Raw genomic sequence first — 15,540 nt, forward strand, 5'->3', positions numbered from 1 at the left:
TAATTAATTAAAAGAAAGACTTGCTTTCTGGGCTGCACTAGTCACCTTCTGGGCACTCAACAGCCACATGTCGCTAGAGGCTACTGCACTGCACAGTGCAGATTACAGACCCTTGCCATCACCACAGAGGTTCTGTGACGCAGTACTAGAGAACAATGGCAGGAAGCCCTTCAGAGTTGAAGCTGGTGAAGGAGCTGACCCTGGAAGCAAAGTGCAGACCTTGGGAGACGTGTGGGAGAGCATGTGGGGCGCAAAGTCCCAGAAGCAGGAGAGCACTGTCCCGCCCAAGTATGGACGGGTGACTGGTATCTTTGGACAGCATCATACTGTTGGGGGGGGGGGTGCCAGCTTAGGGCCTAGAAAGGGTTTGACCAGCAATGGACACAGAGCTTAGTCACAGAAGGGCCATAACCTGGGCTTTTCTGCAAAGAAAGGAAAATAGGGAAGGGGAGGGGAAAGGAGAAAGGAAGATGGCACTTCAGGTTTCTGGATGGGCCACCTGAGGAGATAGATGCACAGCCAGGAGCTGGCTGGGAAGGCTCGGGTGGGGCTGCGCTAGTCTGAATTTGTGATTTTGTTCCCATTTTTGGTTCATTTCTGCTTTTGTTTTGGCAGTACCAGGGATGAAATTGGGAGTGGTACTGGGGACAGCTAGCATGTACTCTATTGCTGAGCTGTCACTGAGCTGCTTTAGGGAGGAAGGTTACTAGAGCTCTATCCTATCCACAGCAAGCCTGAGCTTAATTCAAGAGGAGACAGGAAGCTGGATAGGGATGCTGCTATCATGGATATAAATGAGGGTGCTATCAACAGCACATACTATTGTTTAAATCCATGAGCATGGAGGAGGTAAGCTTTTCCCTCAGAAAGAAAACATCTTTCTAAAGACTACCTGGGCCAAAGGCTTGAGGATTTAGGCATAATCTCTGGTCTTGGGGTAGGGTACATGGATCCTAGACTATACCAACCATCTGTATAACCCATCACTGATTTCTATGACGTTTTATTGAAACACTGAATTATGAGTTATCCAGGGTTGCTTTTGTACTATAACTGCAGAATCCATGTTCATAAAACCTAAAAAGTTACCATCTTACCCTTTCTAGGAGTTTGCTGAGGCCTTGACTGAAACCATAGAGAACAGCTTTCTCCTACATAAAACCCACCCTCACAGGACTAATGCATACCCTGTTTCTACAATGCGAATGTCCAGCACATAAAGACAACACACAAAAGTTTCAACTGATTCGAAGTCTACCCAGCACGGCTAAGTGAAAAAGCTTTTCTCTCCTCACCCTGCTGCTGTGACACCCGGCTATTTCCACATTTGGCAACACCAAACAGCACCCACCTATTCTCCAGAAACAACTGCTAACAAGAGTTCATAAATATAAATGGAATCAGTATCATCCGAGCTATCACACCCGACACAGAGGAAATGCGGGAGAGCAGTTCTGACTCAGCTGTCTGCACGCTGGACTCCTCCAGTCCCTGTCCCATCTGGAACAAAGGCTGAGTCCAAGAACGGCTGCTTTCCACAGAACCACTGTTTACAATGCCCAAGTCCACAACATCAAACCCTAAGGGGTAAGGATGGAACTGTGCTACATCTTTTGCTACCTCCAAAGCTGCCCTAGCTCTGGTGATCCATCTGGTAAAGCAGCCAATCACAATACAGGCTAAAGCAGTCTCCTAGGCAACTAACAATATAGTCACCGAAACAGGCTGTAGACAGGAGAAAGAAACACAAGGACAGGGATAGGAGGGTCGAGGGGAAGAGTGACCCAGAATCCCCTGACCTTGAAGTAACACCTGTCTGCAGAATCACCTCAATCCAATCAATACCTGAGTCCTAGCTACCTACCCTCCCAACGTAGAGTACCCTGTCCCTATCCCAAGGCCTCAGCAGAACAAGATCCTTCAGACATCTGGGAGCTGCCTGGAAGACCTCACAATGTTCTAGCCGGCAGCTTCCTCCCACCCAGTCTATACCGAATACCTCAAGGGCTTCACGGTTTTCTTTTTGGTGGAACCAGGGACTGAACTCAGGGAAGTGCTTATTCTACTGAGCCATCTCCCCAGCTCGAATACCTCAAGGAATGCCCCACCCAGGAAGTGGCAGGAGTACCCAAATCCTTAAGAGCCTGAACTTAGTACCCCAGGCCCAGATCGGAGCTTTATCTAGGAATACAGGTGGAAAAAAAGACACTCACAGGGAGCCTTTGGAACTCAAACTCCCTCTCTTACTCAAGAGACAGCTTTTCAGCTTATTCGATTTTAGGAGAAAAAAATTATGTCCAACAATAACATGCAAAGTAAAATCTGCTTCCAGGACCTCAGAAATTGGTTGTAGTCTACATTAGGTAGGGCTGAAGAAAGAGTCCTGTTGGACCCCCCAGCAGCCTTTCTGGTCTCCTGAGTGACTGCGAAGCACAAGACAAGCATTCCGAGGTCTCTGCTTTTGGACATATCAGGTGCTTTTCATCAGCTCAAGACCCTGCCTCTGAGGAACACTTTCTGGCCAGTGCACAAGCTCAGAATCACGGACTGCGTGCAGCTCACAGGCTGAAATAGAGACCGTCAGGAAACATATGAGATGTAGGGAAACACAGCCCCACCTTCTGGTCCATGACACAGTGGGGCAGAGCGCACCAAGCCACCCACCTAGGGAGGCAGTGCCCAGGATGGCTCTGTCTGGGCCACTCTCTGTCACCTGTTTCTGATCCCACCCAATCCTCAAGTCCCAACCCAAACTCATCAATTTTGCCCCAAACTAACTCCTAATCCAGTTTTCAGGTCTCAGGCAAGGCCACTTCTTTCTCCAGTCACCATGATATAAATAATACAATTAGAATTTCCAGGGCTGGCGAGATGGCTCAGTGGTCTAAAGCACCTACTTGGAACAAGCTTGGCAAAGCACAGGGACCGCCGTTCAATCCCCCAGCACCACATGCCAGCCAGCCCCGCCCCCTGGTGGGCTGAGCTGGCCACACACACACACACACACACACACACACACACACACAAAATAAATAAATAAATAAAATGTTAGAATTTCCATGCTCCCCTCCACTCCCCTAAAACTGAACAATACTCTAGGGTCAACCCCACCCCCAGCCTAGCTGGAAGGCTTACAACAGAGAGGCAGAGATAAGAAAAACAAAGACCCTTTCTGAGCCTCCCCTGGAAAATTCCAAACTTCCAAACCCGGACAGCCAGCCACCAGGCCTGCCCCCAGGACCTGCAGTGACCTTTCTCCTAATGGGGCTCACTGACGGTTCCTCCCCACAGACTGCATCTCATAAATCCAATTACAACAGAGTAAACTGGGAAAGATGGAGCAGACGTGACTCAGCACCCTGCCAACCGTGCTGTCAATCATGGTCTGCAAGAAGTCAATGGCAGGTGCCCTGCAACCAGTGTCACACTGCAAATCCCTACACCTTACATGCTCAGTGCTTCCGGCGTTTTCTTTCTGTAGGCACAAACCCTCCCTCTGCACATACTACTGCCTTAATAAAATCTGATACTTTTTCCTTACAGATCATATGCCACATCCAATGCTTTGTTAGCCACACACAAAAAACGAGGAACCTGTCCCGGATTCTCATCACCTACAGTAACACCTCGAGCACAAAACGCCCACTCTGCATGTGCTGCTGGCTTTACCTTCCCTCTGCCAGGGCCTCAATCTCTAGAGCCTGGTGCTTCATTCCTCAGTTCTTTCCCTCCCTCTGGCCTCCGTTTTGATCCTCTTGAGCCCACAGAGCGATGGGTCCAAGCCAAGGCTTGTGTTCACCAAAGAGAGCGCACCATCTAGTGGCCTGCTATGGAACAAAACCACACCACGGGCTCTCAGACAATGACCCTGCTCTCTGTGGCTGGGCCATAGTAATCTGAAGGAAGCTGAGAGGGACTCTGGAACAGCGTCCCCAGCCATGCAAATGACCATGTATTTAATGCTGCTTCAATTAGTAGAAGCAAAGCCCTGAGGATTACCCAGGAAGAAGGATGAAGAGCAGGCTCATCAATACATAGAGACCACATTATTCAAGTACTCCCTGTCCCTTTCCTGTGCTAATTCTCCCATCTCTACTGAAAAATCAAGGTTTCCAAAGCTGGGGAGTACAGCCTAGCAGCAGTGTGCTTACCTGACACACAAGAAGCCCTGGGTTCAATCTGCATAGAAGGAAAAGAAGAAAAATGAAAGGAAATCAGGGCTTCCACTGTGGAATCACCCTCTCCCTGCTACCCATTTTTGATCTGGAAGTGGCTAGAACTGTGTGCAGAATTTCTTTCCCAGGCAGAAAAGGGGCAGCTAGAAATGTGGAAAAGCTTCTCAGGGGCCTGGACAGATAGAGAAACATAAATAGTTCAAAGGTTCTCCAATTCTACCAGTTCTACATCACATGGGCATCTTTTATTCCTGATTAAAATGGAGATTCTGATTCAACTGGTCTGGGGCAGGGCCTGAGAATCTGCAGTTCTAACAGTCCTCAGAGAAGGCAGGTGCTGTAGTTTACGAAACATCTGGCAGCGGCAAGAGACTGGTGACTCTGAACCTTCATCCCCAGTCCCACCCCCTAGTTCTGCCTGCTTTCCTGTCTTCCTCCCTCCTCTGCCTACCACTTGCCTAGACAGACTTACGCTCTCTCGTTTGGATTACAAAAGATGCACAAAAGCATCCCGTTCAGAAATCCCAAAGAAGGACATGCTAAAACAGACAAAAAATACCCTTCAGTTACTTCCAAATCTCGATTCCACCCTTATCCACAGTCCTCTATAAGCCTGTCTTTCATCACAGAAAGACAGAAGCACTTAGACATCAGTGCGCTTAGATTCCAGCCATGGGGGCCCCAGCTGTCAGCAGGTGAGCAGCAGGTTGGCTCCATTCCTGCAGCCCCGACGGCATCATCTTACAACGGCAGCTCTTTGCTGCCCTGGCATGCTACACTGTCTCTTGTATTATTCACGTGCATGCACGTTTAGGTGCATGGAAATACACGCTACCATGAAAGACTTGTGCCTGTGTAGAAAAGAGGCGCTCGCTCTCTTAATACATTTTTAAAACCTCTAAACTGGAAAGGACCACCTCTGCGGCAGAAAAGCAAGTCCCAGTTGGTTGGCAGGACTGGCCTTGCCCCAAACTTTTCCACTCCCTCTAATTCTTTTACAACAAAAATGTTAGGGGACAGAAGGAAGGATTTTGAGGATGAACACATATACTATTTTAAAGATCATGTTCAGAGACATTTCATGACTATCAGTTCCTGTGAGAGAAGTCACAGGCAGGTATGCATGGACCACTTGGACCATGAACATATTTGCTAAGACGCTTCCATCACAATGCAGCCAGCTGGCCCTAAATTAAACATCACTATCTCCACAGGGCAGAGCCTTAGGGGACTTTATCCAAAAAGGCAACATGTACCTAACTGAATCTCAGCAGACTCAGCCCTCTGCAAAGAGAACACAGGCCACTTATATGCTGAGAACAGGCGCGGGGATGTTACGGACTGAAGGGCTAACGAGCACGTTTTCCGAAACATATGGTCACATTACCCTTTCAGAGTCTCTTAAGTGCTTTGGGGGGCATGAACTATAATAGCTGGTGAGCTGGCGCCTGTCACTGATGTACGGAGTTCCAGTTCCGAGACTCCCACAACAGTGGCGAAACTGCTCTTCCCTGCTTAGGCTGAAGTCCTGCAGAGCAGCAGGCAGGTCCACACACTTACAATCCTGCTCCCCCAAATTCGAGGCAAGACAGCAGGGCAGAACACAAACCTTAGGACATGAAACAAAACAAAACAAAAGCCCTGGAACAGATGCAACTTTGGTGTAAGACGATACCTTCTTGAGTGACAGGAATAAAGACAAGCGATGAGTGCACACCTGCTCCTAAAAATGATTCACTGCTCAAAGCCAGAGCCTGGAAAACCATGTGGCCCAGCCGGGCATTACATCACCACAGGGGGCCAGTTCCTCCATGAAGTCCTGGTGTGCAGACCAGAGCAGAGGCCCCTGTGGGCCCCTATCTCTACTGTGACCTACAGACCAGTTCTTGCTGTCTTCTAATCCATGCACCACAGATTTCTAAGAACCCCCACCCTCAAGTCCCAGAAATATTCCCTGAAACATTCTTTTCTTTGGAGAAGGAGAACAGAACTCAGAGTGGCTGGGGCAAGTCCACTGTGGACACCAGCCCGACTTGCTGAAATGTGACCCTGCAGGCAGACCCAGCCAGTAAGCCCAGACCTCAAACACGCCTGGGTAGAGATAATGGAGACAACCCATAACAGAAATGGAAATCTGTTAATAAACACTCATCCAGCATAAAGGCCACTTCGGAGCAGATTAGCTCTGTGGTTTAGAGAAAAGATCAGATTCCTGGATCGATGCAAAGTCAAGGCTGCCTCTACCAATGACAAGGCTGTTGGGCTGTCTTTACTAATAATAGCAAGCTGCCTTGTTCTCGTGTTCAACAGACAGTGAGCACACGGGTGATGCTAGGGGAACTGGACTCCGTGTCCACCAGTGAGCTCCCCACCATCTGCCCATCCGTGCAGCAGCTGCCGGTGGACGCATCTGCATCTGTATGGGCACGGAGCTACCACGCTGGAAGGAAGGCGCTTGCTTAGGAGGAGGCCTTCATGCTTCCTGGCTGTTCCTTTGCAGGAAATACCACTGTGTGTAGGGGGGTGCAGAAGAAAGATGCTGATAAAGCAAGAGGCCCCCAACCATGCATTCCACTGCTGAACAACCAAAACCAAAATTCTGAGGGCTTAGTTCTGCTCCCAGCACTATCTTGGGGCTGCCAGGTGCCCACTTCAGACAGAGGACAAAATGCTAGCAGCACGACCACCAGGTAAAGCCGTGCAAGGCTCCCTTGAAGACCAGGCCAGCCCAGGCTTCAGCTGCACTGGCATCAGAAGGAACATTCTAACAAAGCCGGGCAGCCTCTCCTCCTCCCGGGGGGCTCTGGGCGGCCGGGCGCAGCACTTACATGGCCTCGGAAACCTCCGGGTTCAGGTCGAGGGATGGGGCTGGCTGCAGGGATTGCGACCCTCCCATCCTCGCTGCGCCCTGGCGTGCAGGCTAGCCGCAGGCAGGGCCAGCGTCCTGGCGCGGTTCCTCCAGCCGGGAGCCCGGGGCGGGCCGGCCGGCGGCCCGGGTTACTGCACTGCAGATGGGAGCAGCTATTGGCATCCGTGGCGGCGGCGGCTGGAAGCTGCGGCTCGCGGCCCAAGCCGGGCCCTGGGGGGCGAGCACCGAGGAAGAGTGTGCGCGAGAGCGGCCGGCGCGCGCCGAGGGGTGCGCGCAAGTGTGGCCGGCGCGCGCGGGTCTGCCCGGGGTGCGCAAGCGAGAGCGTGAGTGGCGGTGTGGTCTGAGTGGATCTGCCTTACAGCCCCGGCAGCCCCGCTCCTGTGTAGGGCACGATGATGTCATCACCACTGAGCAGCCCCGACTCCTGCATCTTCACAAAGCTCCAAGGCCGGCTCCGGAAACAGGGCGGGGGAGGCGAGGCGAAGACCCTCCCTCTCCACGCCCGTCAAGCCCCAGCCGCGCCCCGCCAACCCCACCCTGTACGGCCCCATTGTGTGGTTTTGAGATGCAAATACTGCATGCTCTCGGGTGGGAAGCCCCAGACCCCAGGAAGTAGAGGTGTTGTGCTTAGGACGGCTGACCAGAGGAGTGGCTGGTACATCCCTCCAGGAAGAAGGAAATGGTCTGTCCCGTCCAGGGTCGGGCCGCTGGAGGGACAGGTAAACAGACTCAGTAAGAAGCCTAGACCTCGCCACACTTAGCTCCACTGGCCAGCCCAGGCTGTGGAAGAACCAGGCTGTGTGTACCAGGGGAGTCTATTGCCTTAGCTCCTCCCACATAGGAAGCCAAGGCCTCCCAGGGTGCCACCTTTGTTCCCCCAAGTCTGCAGGTTTTGGGGCAAGCTGGGAGGAGGACACCAGTTTAACTATAGGCACTGGCTCTGCAACAGCATCTTTGGCCACAGGGGTGTTTTCCACATGGAGAAGATCTACATACAGCTTCTCCCTGAATAAACGGGCCAGGCAAGCTGCACTGCCCACCTCAAGCCCCATGTGCGGCACCGGAGGAGAAGGCAGCTTGCTGTGACATCCATGGGCTTATCTCCCATCCAAGCATAGGCCAGCCTGCAACCCCAAACCCAGTTTCCTACTGGGAAGTGGCCAGATCCCTTCCCCTGGCTCTGAAACCCTCAAGGTGCACGCTTTGGGGTCTTCTCACTGAAGGCAATCAAGGATTCCTCTCCTTTTAGGAAGCTTGGGGAACACTTGGAGACCAGGCCCCCTGTCTTGCTCTGTATTCAGCAAAACCCCTTTCTCAGCTCTAAGAACAGACTCACAACTGAATTCACATGGAACAACCCATGGGTAAAGTGAAGATTTTCATACCTTCTCACGATTTCTACACCCAGGCCCAGTTAGCTTAGAATGTATCTAAATTGTGACTAAAAGAAAAACCAAATTAAAATATGCCCAAAAGCATTTTCAAATCTCCTTTAGTACACTGAATGCATTCTAAAGCTGTGGCCAGGGATATCTGAGGGTGGTTTTAGCCACTTTCTCACTTCTGAGACATGGTATTGGACAATCATAACTTAAATATAAAGTACCCTATTGTGGCTCATGTTTCGGTCCACTGGCTGCAGGGCACCACTCATGGCAGGGGGCACAGCACTAACTGTTGCTCACATCATGGCGGATGGGAAGCAGAGAACAAGGGGAGGGCCCAGCAGGAAGCTACACCCTTCCAAGTCACACCTCCAGTGACAGGCCTCTGAACAAGGCCTGCTTGCTTGTACCACACTCAGCTACAGTGCCTCCATGATTTAGTTCCCTTTCTTTTTTCTTTATGAGTGTATTTTATTTATTTTTATCTATTTTTTTTTATATTTTTCATTTTAAAGAGAATTTAAAAAAAAGATACAGAATTTTAAAACAAGATAATAGGAAATTACCAATGGTTATTATATTGAATATTTTTATCTTCAAAGTAGTTGCTCAGGTTACCAGATATAGGCATGTGAGATTGATCAACACTTGGGCTGGTGAGATAGCTCAGTGGTCTAAAACATCTGCTTAGGCAAGTTTAGGTAGATGCAGGGGATCTCTGTTCAATCCCAGGCACTGCATGCTGCACCAGCCCCACCCTCAGAGCAGGCTGAGCAAACAAAACACTAGTCAACACTAAGTGTTCCTTTCCATTAACTAACAGAAATTAGCAGTACAATTATATTAGCTATCCTGTGTCTTCCTTCTCTTTTCTTTTCCCCCATGTTCTTTCCTTTTTGAGCAGTTTCCTTCCCTTTCACAATATCCGTTGTACCTTTCAGATCTTACTTACTCTTTCAGTTTCTTACACTAGGGTCACATCAGTTGCCATTCCAAAGTCCTGCATATGAGTGCATGAAGCTTTAAGGGAACATCCAGATTAAAACCCTAACAGATGGGCACATCGGGGACTGCCACTTGCAATGTTAGGACCGTCTAGTGCTTCACGGGGGCTGGTTTTCCTCTTCACGTTTAACATCAGTGTCAAACAAAACACCAGACGATCAAAATTATTTCCCAGCATTCAGCAGCATGAAATTTCCCAGAGACACTAAGAGGGTTTACTCCTGCATTTATATGAAAATAGCTAATGATTACGCCAATCTCACAGAGAAAGTCACTGTCAGGGGGTGGCATGACGAACCCTGCTCTAGAAAACACCTCCCTGGAAGGCATCACTCACTGTCAGTGCTGGATGTCATTTGGTGGCAAACTGCATCCCATCACCATTCTTAGAGGGCTCATTTCTCTGTCAGAAAACAGACCTCTCTGGCTCCATCTGAAGTTTAGAGACTGAAGAAGCCTACCCCTTGGAGCTAAAAAACTGATAATTAATATTTTGAGAAACACGACCTTTTCCCTGGGCACCTAGAGAAGGGCTTTCAGCCAAGCATGGCACTCGGAAAATACATGGGGAGGTGGGGGCCGAGTGAGGAACTATAATTAGAGCTTGTCTGCTAGGCTTTGTTTTTATATAACATGCAAAATCACATATCAAAATGTTCTCCTTAGTAGAGTACTCCTTAGTAGGCAGGGGCTTGGATGCAATAACAGGAGGATTTTAAGATGAGACAGAGCTTAGATCTGACTTCTCCTTTCTTAGCTGAGGGGGCTTTAGCCAACTGCTTAACAGTATGAACCTCTCTCTACTTCTTGAGCTGGCAAATGAGAAATTGTATCTAGTTTGTAAAGGCACTGGACCTTAATTAAATTAAATACTATCTATGAAAGCACAGGGCCATGTTAGTATCCTACATTTAATGTTAAAAGGAAATAAAGCATTATTACAGTCAAGGGCTTTTACTTAGAATCCCAACAAGCAAGAACTTATGACATAGTGGCATATTACTTAATGGGAAGCTGACACCATCTCAGCAATAAAAACAACACGGCCAAGACCCAGGGCAGAAACAAATAGAACCTGGATACCTCTGAGGTCAGAGCAACCAAAACCAAAGCAATCAGTAATGTGATGCAAATATATTACCAGTTTGTGTGATTTCTTCTATAAAAAGAGCCTCTTGGGTTCTCAATTAAAACTTTTTGATGCTGACTTTATATACAAGTTAAAATAAACTTGGTTAGTCAGCCTGCAGAAAATGCAAAGCAGAAGGAAATAAGGAAGAAAAGGGATATTCCGGGATATGAGTGCTTATGCCCCACTCTGATGCATCTTTTGAAGCCCTATGCCCAGTGGAAGTAGGACCCTTGGGAGGTGACCAGACATTAGACAAAGTCGTGAAGGTCCCTCAGGTTGAAGCTAATGTCCTTATAAAAAGAGGAAGAGCCCTGAAATTCTCCCACCCCCGTGAAGCATGTGACCTCACCAGGAGCCTGACTGTGCCGCTACCCTGGTCCTGGACTCTCTGCCTCCTAAATGATGGAAAGTAGACGTTTGCTGCCTCAGTCATCCATCCAGGTTCTGGTACTTTTGTTACAGCAACCTGATTTAAGGCCAGCAACATTGGTAGGACCAGGAACAACAGCAAAAGACAGAAAAACTAATAAGTCAGACCAAGGAAACCCCAACCAGTCCAAGGTGGCTGAAATAGCTTAGAGATTCACAGGCCCTCCAGAGGCACCTGCTGCTGCGGGGTTACAGTTCCCGCACCCACTCTTCCTGCCTGTCTGCCTGCCTCCCTGCTTCCTTCTCTCTCCCCAGAGCTAAATTCACCCCTTAAGGTTTAATCATGGATGTGTGCAATGAGGCAGCACCAATCAACCCAGAAGCATTCAAAGGCGGGCAGCCTGCGTGCCGATCACGCGTTCCCTTACTCAGACACCAAGTGCTGTGCCCCCTCCTTGGGCCAGGCTGAGGCTTGGCCCTCACAGTTCACAGCCACAGTTATCTAGAGAGTCCACACAGGCTATTCTTCACCCTCACTTACTCCCGACCTTCACAGGCCCCGCTGTGCCTCCCTTCCGCTCCACCCCATTCCCAGCCCTGTCTCCACTGGGCCACTCTGTGAAGGACAGAGGCTTTTCCAGCAGAGCACATTCTTCCGGATCATACCAGCGGTGCCCGCCACTTCTAAGCCTGGCACTAAGGAGACCCTGACCTCAGCAGCCCCTCTACAGGCCTTTGGACATAGTATATGCAGCCTAGGGCCGAGGCCACACCAAGGCCACGGCAACAGGCTGCACCACAGCTTGTCTTTCTAATGTCCCAAGACACCTTTAGAAACCTGAAGAAATCAAGGAATAAAGCATCATTTCTAAAACTGTTAGTCATTCAACACACATCAGTGCACCTATTATGTGCCTGGGCCTGTACATGGAGAGATAAGTATACTTTCACATTGCTTACGGGCACACACCAGAAAGATCAGCAATCGTGATAAAATCCCTGGAACCAAGAGATAAACCCTGTGGCACAGGCTTGTGGATCTCAGCAAAGTGCCAGGGTCTGAGACGCAGTTAACGACCAGTAATTTGCAACACTCTGACAACCCAAAGAAAAACACATTTAAGTAGCTTTGCCTTAGCCTCCAATTTTAGGGCAGACTCCAGTTGCCATAGTAGCGAGACTCCAGGAACACTATCAGAGGCCCCCCTGTGCTGCTAATTAGCCCAAGCGCGTGCTAAAGGAAAGTAGGTCAGATGGCAGGAAAGCCCATCCAGAGAACCTAAGGATGTGAAGACAGGTGACATGGGGTATTGGCCTTCCCAGCCAGCACACAGTGGTGGGCAGTGGGAGAACCTCCAGCCTTCTCTCTAGGAAGCCCCTTCACCCACACTGCAGGCTGGGATGGTGCTGGGGCTGTCTGCTCAGAGCTCTGTGGCCTGCCAGTAGCCCAAGTCCAGTCCTGCGCCACACAGCTGTGCCACGCCCATCTGATCACCCATGCACTGGACTCAGCACATGTACTACCTGCCTGAAACTCTAGGAGCTGGGAAGCCCAGTGGCCCAAGTCTAGTACCACATTTGTGGCTGGGCAGGAGATTACGGAGAAGAGCAGCCACAGGGAGAGGAGCCGGCCATGGGCTGGGAAAGCAGGGTGCTAGGCTTTCTCCGGCCAGGCTTTACAGGCCTGGCATCCTCTTTCCTGGACTTCCACAGGCATGTTTTCATATTACCCAGCCTTATTCCAAAAGCTTCAAGCCTTGTCCCCTATTTTCAGGACAAAGTCCACATCTTCCTTGTAGATTCCTCCTGTCACTGGCCCCAGCCTGCATTTAAGCCTGGCCAGGATCACCACTTTGACTTTACCCCCAAGAAGGTTCTAGTTCCCCAAATCTGCCATCTCTCTTAATTCCTTCTGAGCATTATGGCCCCGCTACTATCCAGCTCCTGGAAAGGTTCTTCTTCACATATAGCCCAGACTTCGTCCCATTCTTGTAACAGCCAGCTCCGGCACAACCTTGCCTTGCTAGTCCTGGGCTATCTGTGTGTCTGTGTCCTGTTCCCCTTCGCCAGCCATGAGTGGTGCTGATGTGAGGCCAGAATCCCATAAACACACCCTGAAGAAGACTTAGGTCATGGGGAATGTCTTCCGTCTTACAGAGCATAGAGAAAGGGTAGAAACATAGAGGCTCCTGTACGGCTGCCTCGTGATCATCCTCCGCATGTCTTACACGCCAGCATTACATCTTGCGCTTCCCACAGGGAGTCTCTGTGTTTTTTCTGGGCTAAACACAAGCTCAGGTGAAGCTCATCTTTTCCAGAAGGTTTTCTCATTCTCTCCTTGAAAAGAGCTGATCTACCTGTACCCCCCGCACCACCTGCTGCACAGTCACACAGGGGACCTTTTGAAGTTCCTTGCAGGCATGGACAGCCCCAAGGCTACAGACCAAGGAGAAAGCATCCTTTTAATTCACTTAAGGTGGAAGCTGAAGGTTCAGGATTTTGCTACTAGATTCAGGAAGGTGACCCAAAATGTGCAAGAAAAGAAGTCATTAAAACGAGATGAGACACACTCTCATTATTATTATTTTTGTATTTTAGGGAACGGTCTACAGGGTGTTCAGGGTCTCACTACTAGATCAGACTTGAAATGACCCACCTGTTTATAGCCTCCCAAGAGCTGGGATTACAGGCAAATGCCACCATGCCCAGTCTCAATTGCTGTCTCAGCAGGCTCTGGAGGTGGGGCTGGCACGGCAGGCCCAGGGATTGGACCCCACCTCCCACCCCTATGCCTGCTTGCAGGTGCTTTAACCTGCTGAGCTATTTGGCCAGCCCGAGATTCACTTTTATTTTAAAATGGAGAATTCATGATACAATCTTTGTAACTATAGGAAGGAAGGGTGGGAAGGAGAAGGGGAGGAAGGAAAGCACGCAGGCCAGCTGACCCTGAAAATCCCAGAGCTGTGCAAAACGTTAAATGTGGACAAGTCACATATAATATGAAAAAGGGATCAGCAACACAAATTCCACACAGTAACAAGATCCTGGAACTCCTTTTTTTCTTACCAAGTTAATTGAGCTTCTGGAAACAGAAATGGTAGGCAACATTCTTTAAGATGTTTTAGAAAACATACCCTAATGTTACTGCTTACATCGAGATGACCCTCCCAAAACCTCAAGCAGTCATGCAGGGGCTGAATCTAGAGTTTGTGATTGATTCATGGTCCAATGCTGGGATTATAGAAGTGAGGGGTACCCCCACCCTAGGGCAGAGAGCCTGCACACACATACAGGGCAGAGGGAATCCTCTCTACACTCCTCCCTCTTTGCTCTTGCTGTCTTGTTGTCTTCCAGCACCATGAACTGCTGCCCTCTGCCATGTGCCACTTGGCCTTGGAGCCAGGCAATTACAGACTGAAACCTCCTCAACTTGTAAGCTAAATAAACCTTTCTTTCTGTAATTTTAGGTGTTTAGTACTTGTCTCAACAACAAGAAAAAAAAAAAAAATAACCAAGACACCCACCTAACATCAAAATGACACCAGCTTGCTATCCAAATGAGCTAAAGGAAAACCAAATAGAAAACATAGATGAGGGGCTGGCGAGATGGCTCAGTGGTCTAAAGCACCTACTTAGAACAAGCTAAGCTAAGCAAAGCACAGGGACCACGGTTCAATCCCCCAGCACCACATGCCAGCCAGCACCGCCCCTTTGTGGGCTGAGCTGGCCACACACACACAATAAATAAATAAACAAATAAAAATTTTTTTTAAAAAAAGAAAACATAGATGAAAGAGAGGCCAGCCTACAAGAGCCTACCTAAGTCCTGGTTGGCACAGGATCCAAGTCTGGTTTGAGATTCCTGGCATGCAAAGAAAAAGGGTAATAACAATGATCAAATACACTAACCGTACAATCCAGCGGATTAAACAAAAATGAAACAAGATCACTCCACAGGTGAGCAGCTTTTCCTACGACTGACACTGTTAACACGCTCGCTCCTGTAGATCAGGAATTGACCTCAGGACCTTGTGCTTGCCAGGGAGGCACTGTGCCTATGAGCTAGAGACCTAGCCCTGTCTCCAGTAGACCTTTTGCCAAAGAACTAATTGTACATATACAATGGATGATGTCTCCAACCATATCCTTCCACCAATCCAGTATTTGACTTTACATGGCCACTTCAGCAAAAAGTTCAGTATGGAGATGTACCTATCGTATGAAACAGAAATCAGTAACACACTGACGGGAGCTGCCACCAGTAGTCGGCAACATCACAAAACTATACAGTTACTGGGGAATGTATGCGTAGTTGCCCCAGCCTGCCCCTAGATGCACTCGGAAGCCCCAGCATCTATGTTTCCATGGTGACAAGGTTACACATGGGGAAGTGAAGGGCAGCTTTAGGAGTATGTCTATCAACAAAACCACTCATAGTCATGGTTACCTTTAAAATACTCCTATTGGTTAACCATCCAGCAGAAAAGTATGAAGACGAAATTATAGGAAATAAAGCCATGCTGTTAAGTTGAGCTGTGGGGGACTCAGGTCAATAATTTCTGACATTGCCAGTTAAACAGAAGACCCAATGCTATTATGGGCTAC

General features: G+C 49.1%; 1 protein-coding gene across 25 annotated transcripts in view; it reads right to left on the reverse strand.

Moving 5' to 3' along the window:
- Positions 1-15,540, reverse strand: part of Tacc2 (transforming acidic coiled-coil containing protein 2) — a 247,871-nt gene that overhangs the window by 65,585 nt on the left and 166,746 nt on the right. For 3 of the 25 annotated variants that reach the window (XM_004625607.2, XM_004625605.2, XM_004625606.2), the window contains exon 1: positions 7,004-7,540. The exons of 19 other annotated variants lie outside the window; for them this stretch is intronic. In XM_004625607.2, coding sequence (XP_004625664.1) covers positions 7,004-7,071 — 68 coding nt within the window. In that variant the 5' untranslated portion in view covers positions 7,072-7,540. Of the gene's footprint in view, positions 1-7,003; positions 7,541-15,540 lie in introns of those variants that run through there. 3 more of the 25 variants (XM_004625604.3, XM_023708953.1, XM_023708956.1) reach the window with 2 other exon arrangements.

The sequence above is a fragment of the Octodon degus genome, unplaced genomic scaffold (genome assembly GCF_000260255.1).
Source record: "Octodon degus isolate 3935 unplaced genomic scaffold, OctDeg1.0 scaffold00010, whole genome shotgun sequence".
Lineage (NCBI taxonomy): Eukaryota > Metazoa > Chordata > Mammalia > Rodentia > Octodontidae > Octodon > Octodon degus.